The sequence below is a fragment of the Melozone crissalis genome, unplaced genomic scaffold (assembly GCF_028551555.1).
Source record: "Melozone crissalis strain CALT ecotype California unplaced genomic scaffold, PUWL_Pcris_2 ptg000005l_1, whole genome shotgun sequence".
NCBI lineage: Eukaryota > Metazoa > Chordata > Aves > Passeriformes > Passerellidae > Melozone > Melozone crissalis.
Genome location: NW_026535783.1, coordinates 15,606,125 through 15,622,627, shown reverse-complemented (window position 1 = coordinate 15,622,627; position 16,503 = coordinate 15,606,125). Strand labels below are relative to the sequence as shown.

General features: G+C 41.8%; 1 protein-coding gene across 1 annotated transcript in view; it reads right to left on the bottom strand.

Annotated features, from left to right (window-relative positions):
• The window catches only part of KCNN2 (potassium calcium-activated channel subfamily N member 2), a 69,715-nt gene extending 54,330 nt beyond the window's left edge, over positions 1–15,385 (bottom strand). Inside the window, exons 1-2 of the mRNA XM_054285200.1 lie at positions 14,213–15,385; positions 13,944–14,039 (exon numbers count right to left, since the gene is read on the bottom strand). Coding sequence (XP_054141175.1) covers positions 13,944–14,039; positions 14,213–15,385 — 1,269 coding nt within the window. The remainder of the gene's footprint in view (positions 1–13,943; positions 14,040–14,212) is intronic.
• Positions 15,386–16,503: the final 1,118 nt, after the last annotated feature.

Genomic DNA, 16,503 nt, shown 5'->3' with positions numbered 1-16,503 from the left:
AAATTTTCACATTAAAATACATCTGAACAGTACATCTTGGTTACTCTGACAGGTCACTAATAACCACAATCATTCCAAAAAAAATGATGTGTGTGTTAAACAATGCTCTTAATCAGGTTTGTCTGTGTCTTTTTTTAATATCCATCCCTCAGATCATTATTTTAAAAAGGGAGACATTTTAGAAAGAAAAGAATTTAGAACCAATGAATAACATAGGGTTAAACTCTTCATGAGTACACAAAGTTAAATTCCACCTACCCATATTTCCCTTCTGGTTTAATCCACATGCTAACAGTATTCTTTTTAGCTTTTTCTCTCTAAAGATATTCAGAAGCATTCCTCAATATTCTTAAATGGTACTGTACAGATTTTCAGCTGTACTCTTCATCCCAAACTATGAAATAGCTTAACACCCCCTCCTCCCCCCAACAGCCTACAATGCCAAAAGACCATTATAGCACAAGCAATTGCTGGGACGTACATAATTTCTTTCCATATAGGTCTCTCCATATACATATATGTGCTCTAGGCACTCAAAGAAGGTGAAACACCCCTGATAATGTCCTTACTTTCTATGCAGTATGAAGAATCTAAATCCAAGGACTACAAAAATAATAGAAAAAACATTCCAAGATATCAAGATTCTTTCCCAATGATACAGAGAACCCCCTAAGTAAAGCATAATTATGGATTGAGCTAAGAAGTCATCAAAAGCTCATAAATATACTAAAAAATCAAAGTAATTAGATAATGAGCTTACTATTAATAATAGATTGTAAACAAAATTAAAACAAAAGCAGAGTTTTTTCACTTTCATTATTAAACAGATATTTCACAAGACAATTTCCTAGCATGATTCTGTTTGGAGTCTTTCTTGAACAATCACAGCTGAGCTTCCTCAGATCTGTAATCAACAGAGAGACATTTAGCTACATGAATTTTTATGAACCTTTGAACAAATCAGAGCTCCATAAATAAAAGTCCACCACTCAGGGTGAGTATATTCATTTGAGATATTCAGCAAAATAAGCACTATGGGACTCAATTGAATTGACTGAAACAGGAGTTTCTACTTGTCAATGTCTATGAAAAGTATTCCTCCACTTTAACAATATTAATTTAACAGCTATTTCATTATGCCAGCGTTTCAGATCCTACCCCCTGTGCTGCATAAAACAACAAAAATAAGCTCCTAAGTTACCACATGAAGAAGACTTCCATCCAGCATCAGAAATTTCCAAAAACTGTTGTGCCTGGCCTTGAGAATCAATAATGTCCTCCACGCAGATACAGAAGCAGCATGGTTTATCAAAGCTCTGAACATCACTGAAATGCACGAACAATAAGAGAGAAAGGAAAAAATTGGGAGAGTGGCTGATACACCTGAAGGCTGTGCTGCCATTCAGTGAGACCTTGATAGGCTGGAGAGTTGGCCAGGGAAACTTCATGAGGCAAGTGCAGGGTGTGTTGCACCTGGGGAAGAATAACCCCAAGTACCAGCACAGGCTGGGAGCTGACCTACTGGGGAGCAGCTCTGTGGAGAAGCACCTGGGAGTCTTCGTGGATGACAAGCTGGCCATGAGCTCGCACTGCCCTTGTGGCCAGGAGGGCCCGTGGTGGCCTGGGGCGCATTGGGAGGAGTGTGGCCAGCAGGGTAGGGAGGTTATAAATGGTTAAATCCTGGAGTATGCCCCTCTACTCGGTCCTAGGGAGACCACACCTGAGTGCTGTGTACCGTTCCAGGCTCCTCAGCACAACAGAGACAAGCAGCGACTGGAGAAGATCCAGAGGAGGCCCAAAGAGCTGAAGGGTCTGGAGCATCTCTAAGGCCTGAGCAAGGTTATTTGGATGTAGCCAGCCCTTAAGAAACCTACCAGTAGCCTAAGCTAGCCAGACCACACCTTTTTCTGAGTTCAGCTCCCATCAGCTGCCAACCTGCACTGCCCCGTGCTTTTGCTGGCCCCACTCCCGCACACTCCCCCTACTAAAAGATGCGCAAAAATTGTGCCAGTTTTGCTACATCTAAAACGGAAATTTGCAAAGTAAATGGATTGCTTAGGTCTACTTTCACAAATTTATAAAAAATTATCACACTGAAAAAACAACCATGCTAATGAAATAATCTCTAACAACAATAACAAAAAAAACTCTTCAAAAATTTCTTCTGGTGTGTTAGGTCTGCTTCAACTACTACAGTGAACTTGGCAGTACAAGGATGGAAACACTGATATCAAAGTAAGGGATGATTTTAGCTTTTCACTGGAGCAGCAGTTACAAAACTTTGTACATGAAGAACACAGCACATCTTCCTATAAAGTAACTGTGCTATTTTGCAGAACTAAATTTAAAAATATATATCAAGAAACATAGTGGTTTGTGATATGTTTTTCTCCATTTCAAGTACCTGAGAAATAAAGTAATTCTAATTCTACATGCTTCTTGCAGATGCAAAAGTCACTGGAAGAAATCTACATTTCAATATATTTATGTTAATAACTTTAAATAATTATTTTACAATTCTTCATTTAGGATTTGTTTTTCTTCATTCAGAACTAAGATAGTTTGTTCTATGGATCGCTGCATGAAGAAATCACCATCTCCCAAAACAACTGCCATCTGCCACTGTGAGAGAAGCCTCACTCTCTTCAGGGATGATCAACTTCATTACTACTAGGAAAACTGGAATAAATTTTTAGAAAGGACGTATTTTCTGAAGAAACTAGCAATATTTTTGCAGGGGAGACAGGAGTTAAAGGAAGAAACACTGAATCTGAGGCTAAATAAGATGAGCTAACTCATTCATTCTGCCAAAGGAGCACAACAGTGACTCTAAAATAGGAAATTGTTTTTAGGAAATTATGAGTACCAACACATCATATACACAAGAATCTGTCTTCTCAGTTCCTCCTCTAGTGTTTACTTATCACATAAATACATCAGGTATGTGAGAAAGTTTGAACGCCGAGGTCGTTTTATACTAAGTACATTTTTATTTACATGACAGTGGGTGAGTACACATCAGCACCACAGGAATCATGAAGTCTCTGTGTTTTTACTACCTTGGAAATACAGTTTAACGCAGAATTTCATTCAAGCGTATGTTAAAAACAACTACAAATATAGAAATATAAAATCCAAGTATTGTCCTAAAGCGTGACTACTAAAATAAGGGAAAGTATGTTGTGCAGAAGGAAAAGCAGAATGGAGTTAAAAGTACTTGTGTATTTCAAAATCCTAATTAGCATAATTATGCACTAACTCCAAGTGTTTAGAGGCATTTGGTCTTATTCAAATGTCTCTGTAATACATCCTGGCAAATAAAATTTTGAGAGGGAAGCAATAAAGAAGGTATGTACTTAATATCTTTTCTGTAGAAAGCCTAAAGTGGGCTTCTGGCTAAACTGTATAGTAGATGAAGTCTTCAAACTGCTTCAAAGATCAACCTAAAATATCTTTAAGTAGGGCAGTTTTCAACACTAGGTTCAATAAACATAGGCTCAAGTTTCTTTACAGGTATTTATCTGCATTTCTTCATAGGTAAAATACCATTTTACTTGGTCACTATTAATTATCAGTGCACCTGCTTCCTCAGGGAAAAGAATTGTCTCAGCCTATGTCTTAGTACACAAAGTTCTTTTTGCTGCCCAAAAATTATTTGAATGTTACAGCTTCATCAAATCTGTCTGGTTTACAGCAGCCCTCAGGTAAATGATGCTCTGTTCTCAAAGAAACTTGCTTCTCTAACATCTCTGGAAACCAAATACATCCAACATGCTTGCACTGGTTTCAGCCAATCCCCTTATCATCCACAATTTAAAAATAAAATTGCTGTTCAAAATGTTTCAGAAAGCTTTATTTTCACTACCCTTATGCTCAATGGGACATACTAGAGCAGCAAAAATTCTGACGTCCAGCAATTGACATAGGATGTTCTCAGCCATAACATACATACAAAAGCCACTGGTGAAATGCAAGGACTATTAATTTTGGATTTGCTGACACAAGCTGTATACAAAAAACCCCTGTCCCCTCTTTTCCTTTCCAGTGCCAAATGGTGGGGGAGAAGAATGGCCTGCCAGCAGACAGCCACACTGTTAAATTTCTCATCTGACTCCATTGCATCCTATTCTGTTGCTGGGAGGTAGACAAATGTCTAGTCATGTACAGCTCCCCATAAAGAGAACCACTGTCTTTTCTGACAACTGAATCTGAAAACCAGACTGGCTATGGGTAGTCTTATATCAATACCTTTTCAAAATATAGTGCCATTAAACTGTCTTAAAACTACACTGAAACTTATCAGGCAATTCATCAGGCCTAGCACTTGTCTATCATACCACATGAAGTTTAAATTATTCTAAACTATCATACTGCAAAAATTACAACAAAATGCAAATTACTGGCTTTTACCATAAAGCTTAATCCTGAATACAGGCAAAAGAATGGAGTGGTGCTAGTGTGAACTCCCTTTATCCATGACACCATTCACATAAGGATCATATTCCATAGCAGCTGCCATAAGGTACCTTTTCAGTTGTACTTGAACTTGAATGGACAAGAATTTCTGCTCTAGCAGTCCACTTCTTATGTAGTGCCCAGGAGAAAAATCATGGGTAGTAAACTATGAAGAAATTTACAAAAAAAGAACCCACTACAATCTCGCTATAGTAGCTGCATGGTTAAAATTGAATTTTATTGCTACTGCAGAGAAATGGCCAAGGCAAAGTCAGTTAAGAGAACTTTAGCATATTCATAAAGCAGTGTCTCTTCAAGAGTTTTCAAATCCCCCTGAAAAAATATTTTAATGATAACAAAGGTGTTGAGGATCAAATCATTAACACATAATAAGGCTGCACTCAATTGAAATGCTCTAAAGATCCCACTAATTTAGATACTCCAAAATACAGATGCACTTCTGAAGTCAATTGCTCATGACTGGTGTAAAAGCGATAACTAGTACTTGTACCAGAAACACAGTGAGAATAATTTTGGCAAAAATGTCATTAAACTTAGATGCTATCAGTGAATGCTCAGGATCATTATTTCTAATATTTTTTTTAATATATCGAGGTAGAAGGTAATTTATTTTGTGCTGTCAAGCCACACCTGGACATTAAGTCTTTCTCCAGGTTCCCAGACTGAATTCAAATTTCTTATGCATGGGTTTTATTTTGTATTTATTTATTTATATTGTGGATTCAATGGTGCAGACTGAATCAAAGTTATTGTGCCATTTTTGTTTTTAATTAAAGACGTGCCTTATTCTCTGGCTGCAAGAGACCATATTCTTAAAAGCTATTGACAGCTATTAACAACTGTCACAAAACAAGAAACACCATTCACCAACTAGAACAAATCTTTGTTTTGCTAAGTGGCTGAAAATGAAGCATTGCTTCATAATGCATTCCTCTACTGAAAGACACTACCATAAGAGGTCAGTTATACGGCACGTGAAAATGACTGTGTAGATCTGCAGTAATGCTACAGAACTTGCAGAGCTATGAAAGATGGAATAAAACTTTTAATAGGAATAAAATGCTTCATAAATAATAGTATCTCATTAGAACATATTGTGGAACACTGCATTCATTTTATATTGCAGGTTTTGGGACATCTGCTAAAGTAGGCATATAATTCTTGAAAATTATAGGCATAGATGGATGGCAATTACAATGTCTTATTTACATGACAAATGACTGATCTGAGCATAAGACTACAAGATAGGCAAGCCTAAGCTTCAAGTTCAGCTATGAGGCCATCCCCAGATTTTATCCACAGCACTTGAACTCTTAATCTCTGTGTTCCCTTTCATTAAAACATCTTTTATGTGACCAAAAAAAAAAAAAAAAAAAAAGTGAGGAATTGTCCAGATAAATGCCTTTTACAACGAAATACTTTTACCATATAAATACTTGCTAGAAAAGATTTCCTTCTTTTCAGACTATCTTACACCTTCTCATCAAACTACAGAACTGATGTATAACCGTTTATGGAAGACACACAGTTGCATAATTTTTTGCAAAATACAGATAAAGGTCACAAAGCTCTTTATACAAAGATGAAAATAAAATCTGTAGATACGAGCCCACATATATTTACTTCTCAATTATTTTTTATTTCAAATATACTCTTTCACAAGCAGGGGTTTTGAATACAGATGACCTGTATTTAAGAGATTACACTATACAGCCTCTTAACTCTGTTTTTGACCCTCATGGTTCCTGCAGTAACTTTGTGGTTGTATTCAATTAGAATTCCATAAACAGTTCTGTTGGTCAAGTCATATAACAGAGAGCCCACCTCTCCATTGCACATCAAGATAACTCTCTAGTACTAGTATAGATAAAATTTCAGAAGCTGCTACTTTGACACAAGGTTTTGTTTTAATGTTTCTGTAGGGAAAAAAAAAAAACAAAACCAGAGCACATTACTCTTAAAAAGATTAAGAGCAGGTCTTTAAAACATAAAGTTATTTGAGGCCTGCCCTTTTGCTTTACTTTATATGGAACACATAAAAGTGTTTTCATCCATGATGAAAAGTTTTAAAATTTCCTTAAAAGAAATTTAATTCCAAAAGATCGGTCTGTCTGCAACAAAATGAAAAAGATAAGAAAGCACCTTAGAATACAGCCATTGCTCTTCAGAACCCAGTGCTCTCACTCCTTCATGGAATATGTAATACTCATGCCCTTCTATAAAATGTCAATATAAAACTATGCTTATTAACGATTGTTTTCGTATAGATGAAGGGCACAATTGCAGGGACTGCTCAAGTGGGAAGAAGTGAATGAATCAGTTAGTTACAAATGTCTGATACTCTGCAACTATGAAAATATTTACACATGACATTAAATGAACAATTTTGTTTGCAAAAGTCTGGGTTCAGACACACCAGTTTAAAATATAAGATGTTCATATTTGACTGCTGCCTTAACAAAATAATTATTTCTAAGCTGTAAAGCATGTCCTCATGACAGTTTCTTCTGATCATCTGAGAGACACAAGAAGAAACCTCTTAATATGGCTTTCATTAAAACAGTGGGACAAGGTCAATTTACACAACTGAATCAAGAATACATCATAATATTTCTCTAAGAAGAATAACCACACTAAGGGAACTATATCTGCGAATATCTAAATTAACTGGATCTTTAGAGCATTTCAATTTAAAGCACTCATTATGTGTTAAGGATTTGATCTGAATTTCTCATATCACTTTTACTGAACATAAGTTTTCCCATTCATATTTTTCAATGTAATGTCATTTAAATTACAATAAATGCTATTAAATTTTAAAAAAGGCATGAGAAAAATTCAATTCTATTTGTGTGTGTTATCATGATATGCAAGTTTTCTCTTTTCCATAGGGAAAAGCTGTGAAAACTTCCTCACAAAATTCCTGAACACTTTATAAAATTTTTAATTAAATTTTTACAGTGATCAATATTTCCAGCTTACCTGAATGCTAGTTACAAGATCAGTTACAGCCTCTTCTTTTAGTGGTAATTTACATCTTAAAAGGAGCTTCATAGGCTCAGAGCAATATTCTGTCCTCTACTAAGGCAAGGTGACAACTTTCATCATCAATGGTGAAAACATCTGATTGAAAGAGAACCTTTTAATTCTCCAGAGTCCTAAACAGCAGCCATTCCTGTTTTGATCTTCACTCAAAACAGATGTCAAATACATCTCAAATCAAACTCAAAGCCCAAGATACTACATTTAGTAGATCACACACAAACCAGAACCAAAACCAAAAAGGCATTTATGTATACTCGTTAGTTCTGGCACACTTTCACTTACAGTCAGGCAAAAAAGAGCTGTAGTCAAGTACCTGATGGAATTTTCTAATCTGAAGGTCTCACAGCTGAAAGATCTGACATGTACCACAGTTTCACATTAAGATGGGCATGCAGAATGCCTCTAACACTGCAGACAAGAGCATCTGTTCATTTCAGCTAGGCTACACAATTTATACAAATCCACAATCTGATTCCTGGTTACAAATGTTCTCAATGCTCTCTCTCCTCCAACAGTGACAATGACATACCTTCTCACACCTCATAATGCATTGTTATGTCTTGAAAAACTTCTGACAGCCTCACTAAAAAATGGTTGGAACAACACCAGATATAAATAAATAACTCTAGGTATGGCCGGACCAACCACTCAGTGTACTGACCACCACGTACCACCTCCTTCTATGATTTAATGAAGCCTGTTGGAAATAGAGACATAATATATGTTTAACCTTATTGCCCCTTCCAAGGCTGATCACAATTAAAGAATTTTCAAGCCTGCCTTCCATGCCACATGCATTCCACTGCTGCTTCTCCGAGACAACAGGCACGTGCAGTATTTCCTACATCAACAGGATCTGCACATAAAGCTATCATAAATGTACTGAACAGAACTGAAACTTAGCGTTTTCACAAAAATACTCTACAGTGTTAACTTGACAGATACGCTGTTAATTTGTCAAATACAGTGACACTGGATTCCTGTGTGATTCCTTGGATTACTGTGTGATTTTCTGCTGTTCATTACAGAAGTGAAATGTGTATTAAATTTAATTGGTAAAGGGGAATTTTTGAATCTGCACATGAAGTTATCGTATCCTTGATCAACTTCGTCACAATGACTTTGTTGTTGCTTGACTCAAAATCTACTGGAATAATTAGAAAAAAAAAAAATCACTAATTCTTAAGAGACCTAAGTAACACTCTAAGTATATTTTTTGATTTGCAGCAGTTTTTCATTAGACTTGCTCTCTGTGCTCTTGGTCTAACTCATTCATTTCTTAAGCTGAAGATTTAGTCTGTGTGAGCAATCCCTGATGCTTCAATACACCGAAGCAAAGACACGTTGAACTCCACACAAAGTCAAAAGATTGCCAGCAAGACAATGAAATACAGATGTACCACTACAGTGAAGGCAAAACAATGACATGGATAGAAACAAATAAATAACAGTTAACTAAAAATAAATAAGTTTGTCTGTAGAAGAACATTACTTCTTATGACAAGAAACTGTAAGGGATTTAACTGTTCACAAATGCATAATTTTTACCGTAAAACTTTCCACTGATGCCAGTAAAATAATGAAACTCCCATAAACTGTGCTTATTATCATCATGCATTATGGGATGTATTTGCATAATGAATAGGCATTATGTTGTTACTGCCATTCTTTTCTGTTACCTGATACTGCTTGTTCCGTTTTTTCAAGTTTTCAGGCACAGGGAAAAGAAGATCCTTGATTCTTGAGGAAGACATTTGGGCTTTCAGCTGTGGTAATTTCATAGAAAGGTAATGACAACTGAAGATGTTTCACTCCAAATCTATCAGTAGCACGTTATTATCCCACCACTTCAGAACCATTGGGATTGACGTTGCTTTCTCCCTGCAGCTCTGTGACGCTCGGCTATGCAAGCAATAACTTAACCTTAACCTTGGAGTTTGCAAGCCTTTCCACGGGTGTTCTATCAAAGTATGAACTAGTAATACATTTCAAATGTGGTTAGAAACTTCAGATACACACACACACACACAAAAGACTTCTATTAGCTTTAACAAATACCAACAACTTTCATGTTTTTGCATGAGTGGCAGCATCTGTATCAGGGAAAAGAAAAAGAAGCCCAGATGCTGTCTGAGACAGTACAGGTTAGCAATACTCAGGTTACTATTATTCAGGACAGGCAGTATGTTTATTTACAGAAAGGGTACACTAAGCAGCCCAGCATTAAAGAAGTGTTCCAGTGGATATATTTTTCCACTGAACACCATCTCTCAACAGATACTCAGCTGTGGTGGAATGCCCAACAAAAGACATTAAAGACCTCCGAATGGCAGTCTCACAGACTTTTGATTTAATCCTTTTGCACTTTGTAATACAAGAAAGTGTCAGTACTAGTTCAGAGGTGCATAGTTAAAAAGCATTTATATCTCTAGCCATACTAGAGATAGGCAGAAAGGTCCATTTTTAAATAAAATTTAAAAAAACACAGATTTACCTTGTAAACTGCCACTCAAAACTTTCTTAAATTCCATTTTATTTATGAATTGAATTCCACTAGAGAAATGTGGAATGGAACAGTAAGTTCTAAAGAATGCAATTTTAATTATGTTACATACTGTCTCCGCTTTAATTATGTAAAATAGTATTAAGTAACAAACTGTTTATGCATGAAGTGGATAATTAATACATCAAAAAATATTATGATAATTGGGTAATGTTGTCTTTTTAGCCCTTCCCTCTTTCACCTCTTCAAACTCTAAACTGGAGTAACAGTCAGAGAAACAGAAACCTGTTCCAGGCTGGGATAATGATGAATTACATTTTTCCTGTTGATCTTTCAAACACGAAGCACTTGTTCTGAAGAACTGAATCAACAACCACACAGGCCTGGAGAGGGAGCAATGCATATTTCATTATCTCCCAAGTGTAATGTTTTTAACAGCATTATAGGCACAACAAAAAATGGAGCAAAAAGTGAACACACATTTTGGGGTTATCACTAGCCTCAACTCCAACTCTGTTACTCATTAGGACTTTTTCTAGAAGGGGGAAGGATGTGAAGCAAACTTGCTCACAATTTTTATCCTCTTTTTTGGGAAATGACAAATTAAGCTACGAATTAACCATTGAACCCAACAGTTTTCAACTGACTTTGATTGTATTTTTAACACTAATTCACATTTTTTAAAATTCATAACAGCTCACATTTTTACTCCCGGAGTCTGGCTAGTACAGCGCCATACCTGAAGACGTATTTTGTGGGAAATGCTTGGACAGTTCCAGCATTTCACAAAGACTGCTCAGCACCCCCGCAGTTGGCCTTGCCTGAGCACAGCAGCTCGCACCCCTCCGGAGAGCTCGGTGCGCGCTCCGGGGCAGCGCGCGGGTCCCGGTTCCGACGGCGGGCGGGACGCGCGGAGCTGTCTGCGGTGCTGAACCGGCGCGGCCGCGGCGCCCCGCACACACACCGCACACACACCGCGGCCTGACCGCCGGGACGGACGGGAACCCACTCGCCTTACGCTGCTGTATCACTTCTCGCCTTGGGAAGAATCCTGGCAAACCTTTATAAACTTCCCTCTCAACTCCCTTAAAAAAAGAGGAGCAAGTCTGGGGCAGATAAACTCCGGAGACTGGTTTAACTGGCTGACTTTTCAAAACAAAGTACACAAGCAATGTCACTTCAAGAGAAGACTAAAGCCACCTGCTGTGCTTCTAGGCACTGTCCCATGGACATCCTTGCAGCATGGCTGTTTGATCTTCCTACCAATAAATCAAGGTCAAAGACTACTGAAAAGAATGAAAAAGCTGACTTCCACTTGCCAGCATTCTAGGTCAACAGTAGTTTTTCAGTCAGTATTCATCCTGCACTCAGTAATAATCACTAAACTGTCAGCTCTGTATTTCCCAACATTTTTCTTTGCCTCATGCTTTGTAGAAAAATCCACTCATGCAAAGGTTAGTTTGCTCCCGTATGAAAGACACCACAGCTGCAAGCTGAATACAGCCACCTTCTTCTCTTCAATGGAACAAATTTTCCTCTCTCAATGAATTCTTGCTTATTTACACTATAACAAATATTTAAGTATGTTTCAGACAATAATCAGAAAATAATGTTTCAACGGGAACAGGACTGACAAATAGCTGGTGCAAAAATCCTCCAGGACACAACCAACCAGCTGTGGGCTCTGTTCTACAGACCTTATTCATTCTTCTGCACAGAGCAGAATGTTTGCGGGAATTAATGACACATCTGCCTTCAGAAAACAGCCTGCTCTAAATGTTATTTAAAAAACATTACATTATCAGGGTTACACAGTATCTTCTTTTGCCTCGAGAACATTATGTTCTTAGCCAAGGGATTTTAAAGATACCTTTTCTCCCCAGGTGTCTAGTGCAACATAGATTTTATTACCATGGAATTGACCCAGCCTTTGTCCTGCACTCTCATCATCATATTTTTTAAAAGTCAAGTGTGTGCAGAAAAATACACTATGCTTAAATTCAAAAGAGACCAGATATCTAACAGCTACAAAAGGTACTACATCCTTTCCTTCCAAACTCCTTGAAACAGAAAAGTTCTCTTCATTTTTGATGTGAATGACAGAACCTCTTGAAGCTGCAGCTCCTCCAGGCACTGTCATGACTACTGCAGTTTCTGGTGTCTCTCATTCTGAAATACGAGGTATTTCAGTTTTACAGGCAGGTATACTTGTCCTCTGTCCAGCAGCACTGAAAACTACATTAACCATGATTAAGCCATATGATTGCACAACTCCTGCCATGAAGTCGCATACATGAGGAAGTTCTTTAAAATGATCAGTTAAAAAACCAACCAAAATGGAATGACAATTTGAAAAAAATATTTCTTTTCTGATCCATAAGGGATCTGATTCCTAAGACAGTGAAAATTTTTAAATCCTTACCTGAAAAAACCCAACAAACTATTGAATGTTGGAGTAACTATTCAGTATAAGCTGAGGTACCTGCTCGGACCTACAACTATTTCATTTTCATTCAACTATTTCATTCAACTATTTCATTTTCATTCAACTATTTATTCCATAAAATTCTTCATTTAAAGTTTCTGAAAGATGCATAGAATATTTTAAACATTTGGAGAGGGCTTGTTTTATGCTTTGCTGTTAATGCCTGAAGAAATATTATGGAAAGATACACCAGATAAGGCTCCCACACTGCAGGAGTGCTACTTAATTATTTTTATACTGATAAAGAAACCTGTTCATCAGTAGTCCTGTAGTTTATAAATTTGCTCTCTCTCCAGAACAGTTGTTTATTCAATACAATATCATTAAACATCTTTTAATATCTTTAACATTAATGCAGAAAAATTGGGTTCTGAGCCAGGAAAAGAAGTTTTGCATGTGCAAAGGCTGCACAACATGATTCAATTTGGCAAAAAGTCTTCCATGACACAATACTTTTCAAACACTACCCTTAGTAGACCATGTACCATTTCATGTTGAGGCTACATGCTTTCATTTGCACAGAAGAAGAATTGTACCATACAATGCTCAAGTTTTTACTTTTTATTTAACTGAATGGTACCAGTGGAAAATTCTTCATTGCCCTTGAAACCTGACATTTCAGTCTTCAGCTCAAGGAGTCTCTGAAAAAGCAAACGCACTATATCTATAAGTAAGGTTATTTTTCCCTTCAAAACTTTGAATTCTGTCTGTCGTACCGTTTGGTTGAGCTGAAATGCTACATTTTAATTTCTTGGTCAAAAAAATGCAACTGAAATTAGGACTAAGTCACCTGGACAGAACAGAACCTGCGACAGTATCTGTGAGGTTTATTTTATAGTTTTGACCATTATGTTCCTCTTACCTTTAGCCCTATCCTTCCTAACACTTTTCTCTGGTCACATTCCTAGACACTACAGCATTAAATAAAACAAGTCATATATCAATCATCCCCCTCCTTTTAAACACTCTCCTAGAGTACACTCCTATTTCAGACAGCTCACTGAGGATTACATACCTTGCACAGTGAAGACCATTAACCTTACTGTCAAGAGAAAACGTACAATATGAAATTTAGTCACTGAAAAATAAAAGACTATTGCTGCACATCTGCTGCAGGAGATGACAGGCACATCACCTAGAAAGCAGGTTATGACCTTAAGGCTAGGCAGTCCTATAGCACAACTGCAGACAACAGTCCCTAGCAGGCAGAATTCCCTAGCAGGCAAAGCTTCCTGGCTGCTCTCTGCCCGTCGCTTGGTGCCCGTCTCCGGGGCTGAGGTCCATTCACCAACTTCGGCAGCCTTGCAGAGACCACGCTTGCTTTGTGAAGCGGCAGGACGTGCCCAGTACTTACCAGCACAGCTCCCCTGGACAAACCGCCTCGCACCCCCCCCAAGCCAGCCACGCTCCCTGACCCACAGAAGGAAACGTTACCTGGATTTCTCTTGCGTGGTATACGATGATGAGCCCGAGCAGGATAATCGTGGAGAGGCTAATAAGGCATTTCAGAGCGAGGGAATACAGAGACTCCTGCAAGAGAAAGACACCGCCGTTCCTCAGAGAACCCACGCGCGGGGCCGCTCCGCCCCACCGCCACCTCGGCCCGAGGAGGCGGCCGGCGGCACCGGACAGCGGGGACACCACGGCACGGGGACGGGGCGGGGGCCGCGGGCGGCGGGACCGGCTGCCGCCAGAGCTGATACCTTGGTGTAGGCGCCCCAGGAGAGTTCGGTCTCGATGACCATGACGACGATGCCGAACATGCCGAAGATGAGCGCGTAGTCGCTCAGGCGCTTACGCTTCTCGAAGAGAGCCCGGCGGTGTCCCAGCTTGTAGCCGATGTTCTGGTTCTTCTTCTTGCTGGACTTGCCCCCGCCGTTGTTGGAGCTTCCCGTGCCGGGGCCGGGGCCGGCGGAGCTGTACAGCGCCAGGTTGTTGGAGTTGTTGTGTTCGGGCTTGGAGACCACGATCTCCGGGGCGGCGGGGCTGCCGGCGGCGGGGGCAGAGCCGGCGGCAGCGGCGGCGGGGCTGGCGAGCGGCGCCTGGAGAGGCTGCGACTCGGAGTCCAGATCGTGCAGGTTCCTGCGGGACGAGCTCAGGTTGCTGAGCGGCCGCATGACGCCGCCGTTGTACCTGCAGCTGCTCATGGCTATTTCGGTGAAGGGGTTGCTCTCCCGGCGCTGCTGCTGCTGGTGATGGTGGTGGTGATGGTGATGGTGATGATGATGGTGAGTGCTGCTGCTGCTGACACTGCTGCTGGGGCTGGCTGCCTGCTGCTGCTGCAGGCTATGGCACTGGTGGTACTGGGAATATTGGTGAGGCTGTCTGGACGCGCCAGCATGGCTGGACGGGGTGAACTCGCTGACGTTCAGTTGGCTGCCGTGCCGGGAGGAGGCGGCGGAAGACAGCGGCGAGGAGTGCGTCCGAAAGGCGCCCGAAAGCGGCGAGGAGGCGCGGAGCAGCAGGGGCAGGTTATCCCCCGCGGCTGCCGCAGCAGCCCCGTAGTAGGCGCAGTTGTTGCACTGGAGGCACGGGCTCTGCTGCTGCTGCTGCTGCTGCTGCTGCTGGAGGCTCTGCTTGTCCTGGCCGTGCTGCTGGCAGTGCGGCGGCGCCGGCGGGCGCTGCTGCTGCTGCTGTTGCTGTTGCTGGTGCTGCTGCTGCTGCTGCTGCTCGGGGCCGAAGCCCGCCGGGAAGTGGCGCGGCGGGTCCATGCCGGGGCCGTTAAAGCCGCAGGAGGACCGGGCGGTGGTGCACCCTGCGCAATGCGTGACGGTCGGCAGGGGAGCGTCCTGCTGCCGCCACGATGGGCCCATCCCGGCTCCCGTAGAATCCAGCCGCCGCGTCCGATTGGTCGGGCGCACCAAAACAACGGGCATCACGTCACCTGGCGGGGGCGGAGCGGCCGCGCCGTCAGCGGGGGGCGCGGGGCCCCCGCCCGCGGGGATCCCGCCTCCCGCCCCCCGCAGGTGAGGGCTGCCCTCGCCCCCCCGCCCGCCCCGCCCGCGCCGCGGAAACCCGGGGCTTCCCGGGGGCGGGGAGCACGCTCGCTCCCGGGATCTCCCCTGCCTGTCGGCGAAGGGGCTCCGCCGCGGCTCTCCCCGGCGGCTCTCCCCGGCTCCCAACTCACATCTGCGCCGTCTCCGGAACATGGGCGCCGCGTCGCGCTCCGGAGCTGTCCAGCAGCGCCGCCGCCGCCGCCGCCCTGCAAAACACAGCGTCGGGCTCGCTCCGCGCCCGCCGCCCCGGGCCGCGGAGGGCTGGAAGGGGCCGCGGCCGCGGCGCGGGGCAGGGAGCCCTTCCCGGCACATCCCGGGCCTGTCGCGAAGGACGGGTGGGGGGGACGCGCGGCTTCTGCCGGCTGCTCCTTCTTCCCTCAGCCGGAGGAGGGAGAGGCGCAGCCGGGGCGTGAGGCCAGCGGCAGCCGGGGGAGGTTCGAGGGCTGGAGACCTGCTCCGCCGGGTCGGCAGGAGCTGTACCGTGAAACGGGACCGGTGTCACTGAGTAGGTCCCCTCCGTCTCCGGCTCCCTGCCATGCACTGCCTGAAGTTGGTTGTCCGCTGCCATTTTCCCTTTTCCCCTTTCTTTGCCTCTCAAGCCCCCACTGAGTAATCTGCTCTGGCAGCTCCGTTAGGCAGAGACATGTCTGCATCAGGTAAAGTCTGCTTTCTGCATTTATTTAATAAAAGATTATTTAAGGAAAGAATTATGAAAATGAGAAGTGGTTTACCTTGCTACAGTTGTGTCATTCCTGTCAGCTGTCAACTAGGCAAAACTATAAGAGAGGGGTTTTTTGTTGTTTTGTTTTTTTGTTTTTTTGGTTTTTTTCCCAGACAATATTTGATACCATGGAAGACTTCCTTACATCTTTAATTTCTCGGCAATGTTAAAGACAAAATCCACCAAGCCTTTCTAGGATAAAAGCCCGCATCCTTATAATTTCTGTGTCTCCTGTGACATTCAATTTCCTTTGAAATCCTTACATGAGTTGTAGGTT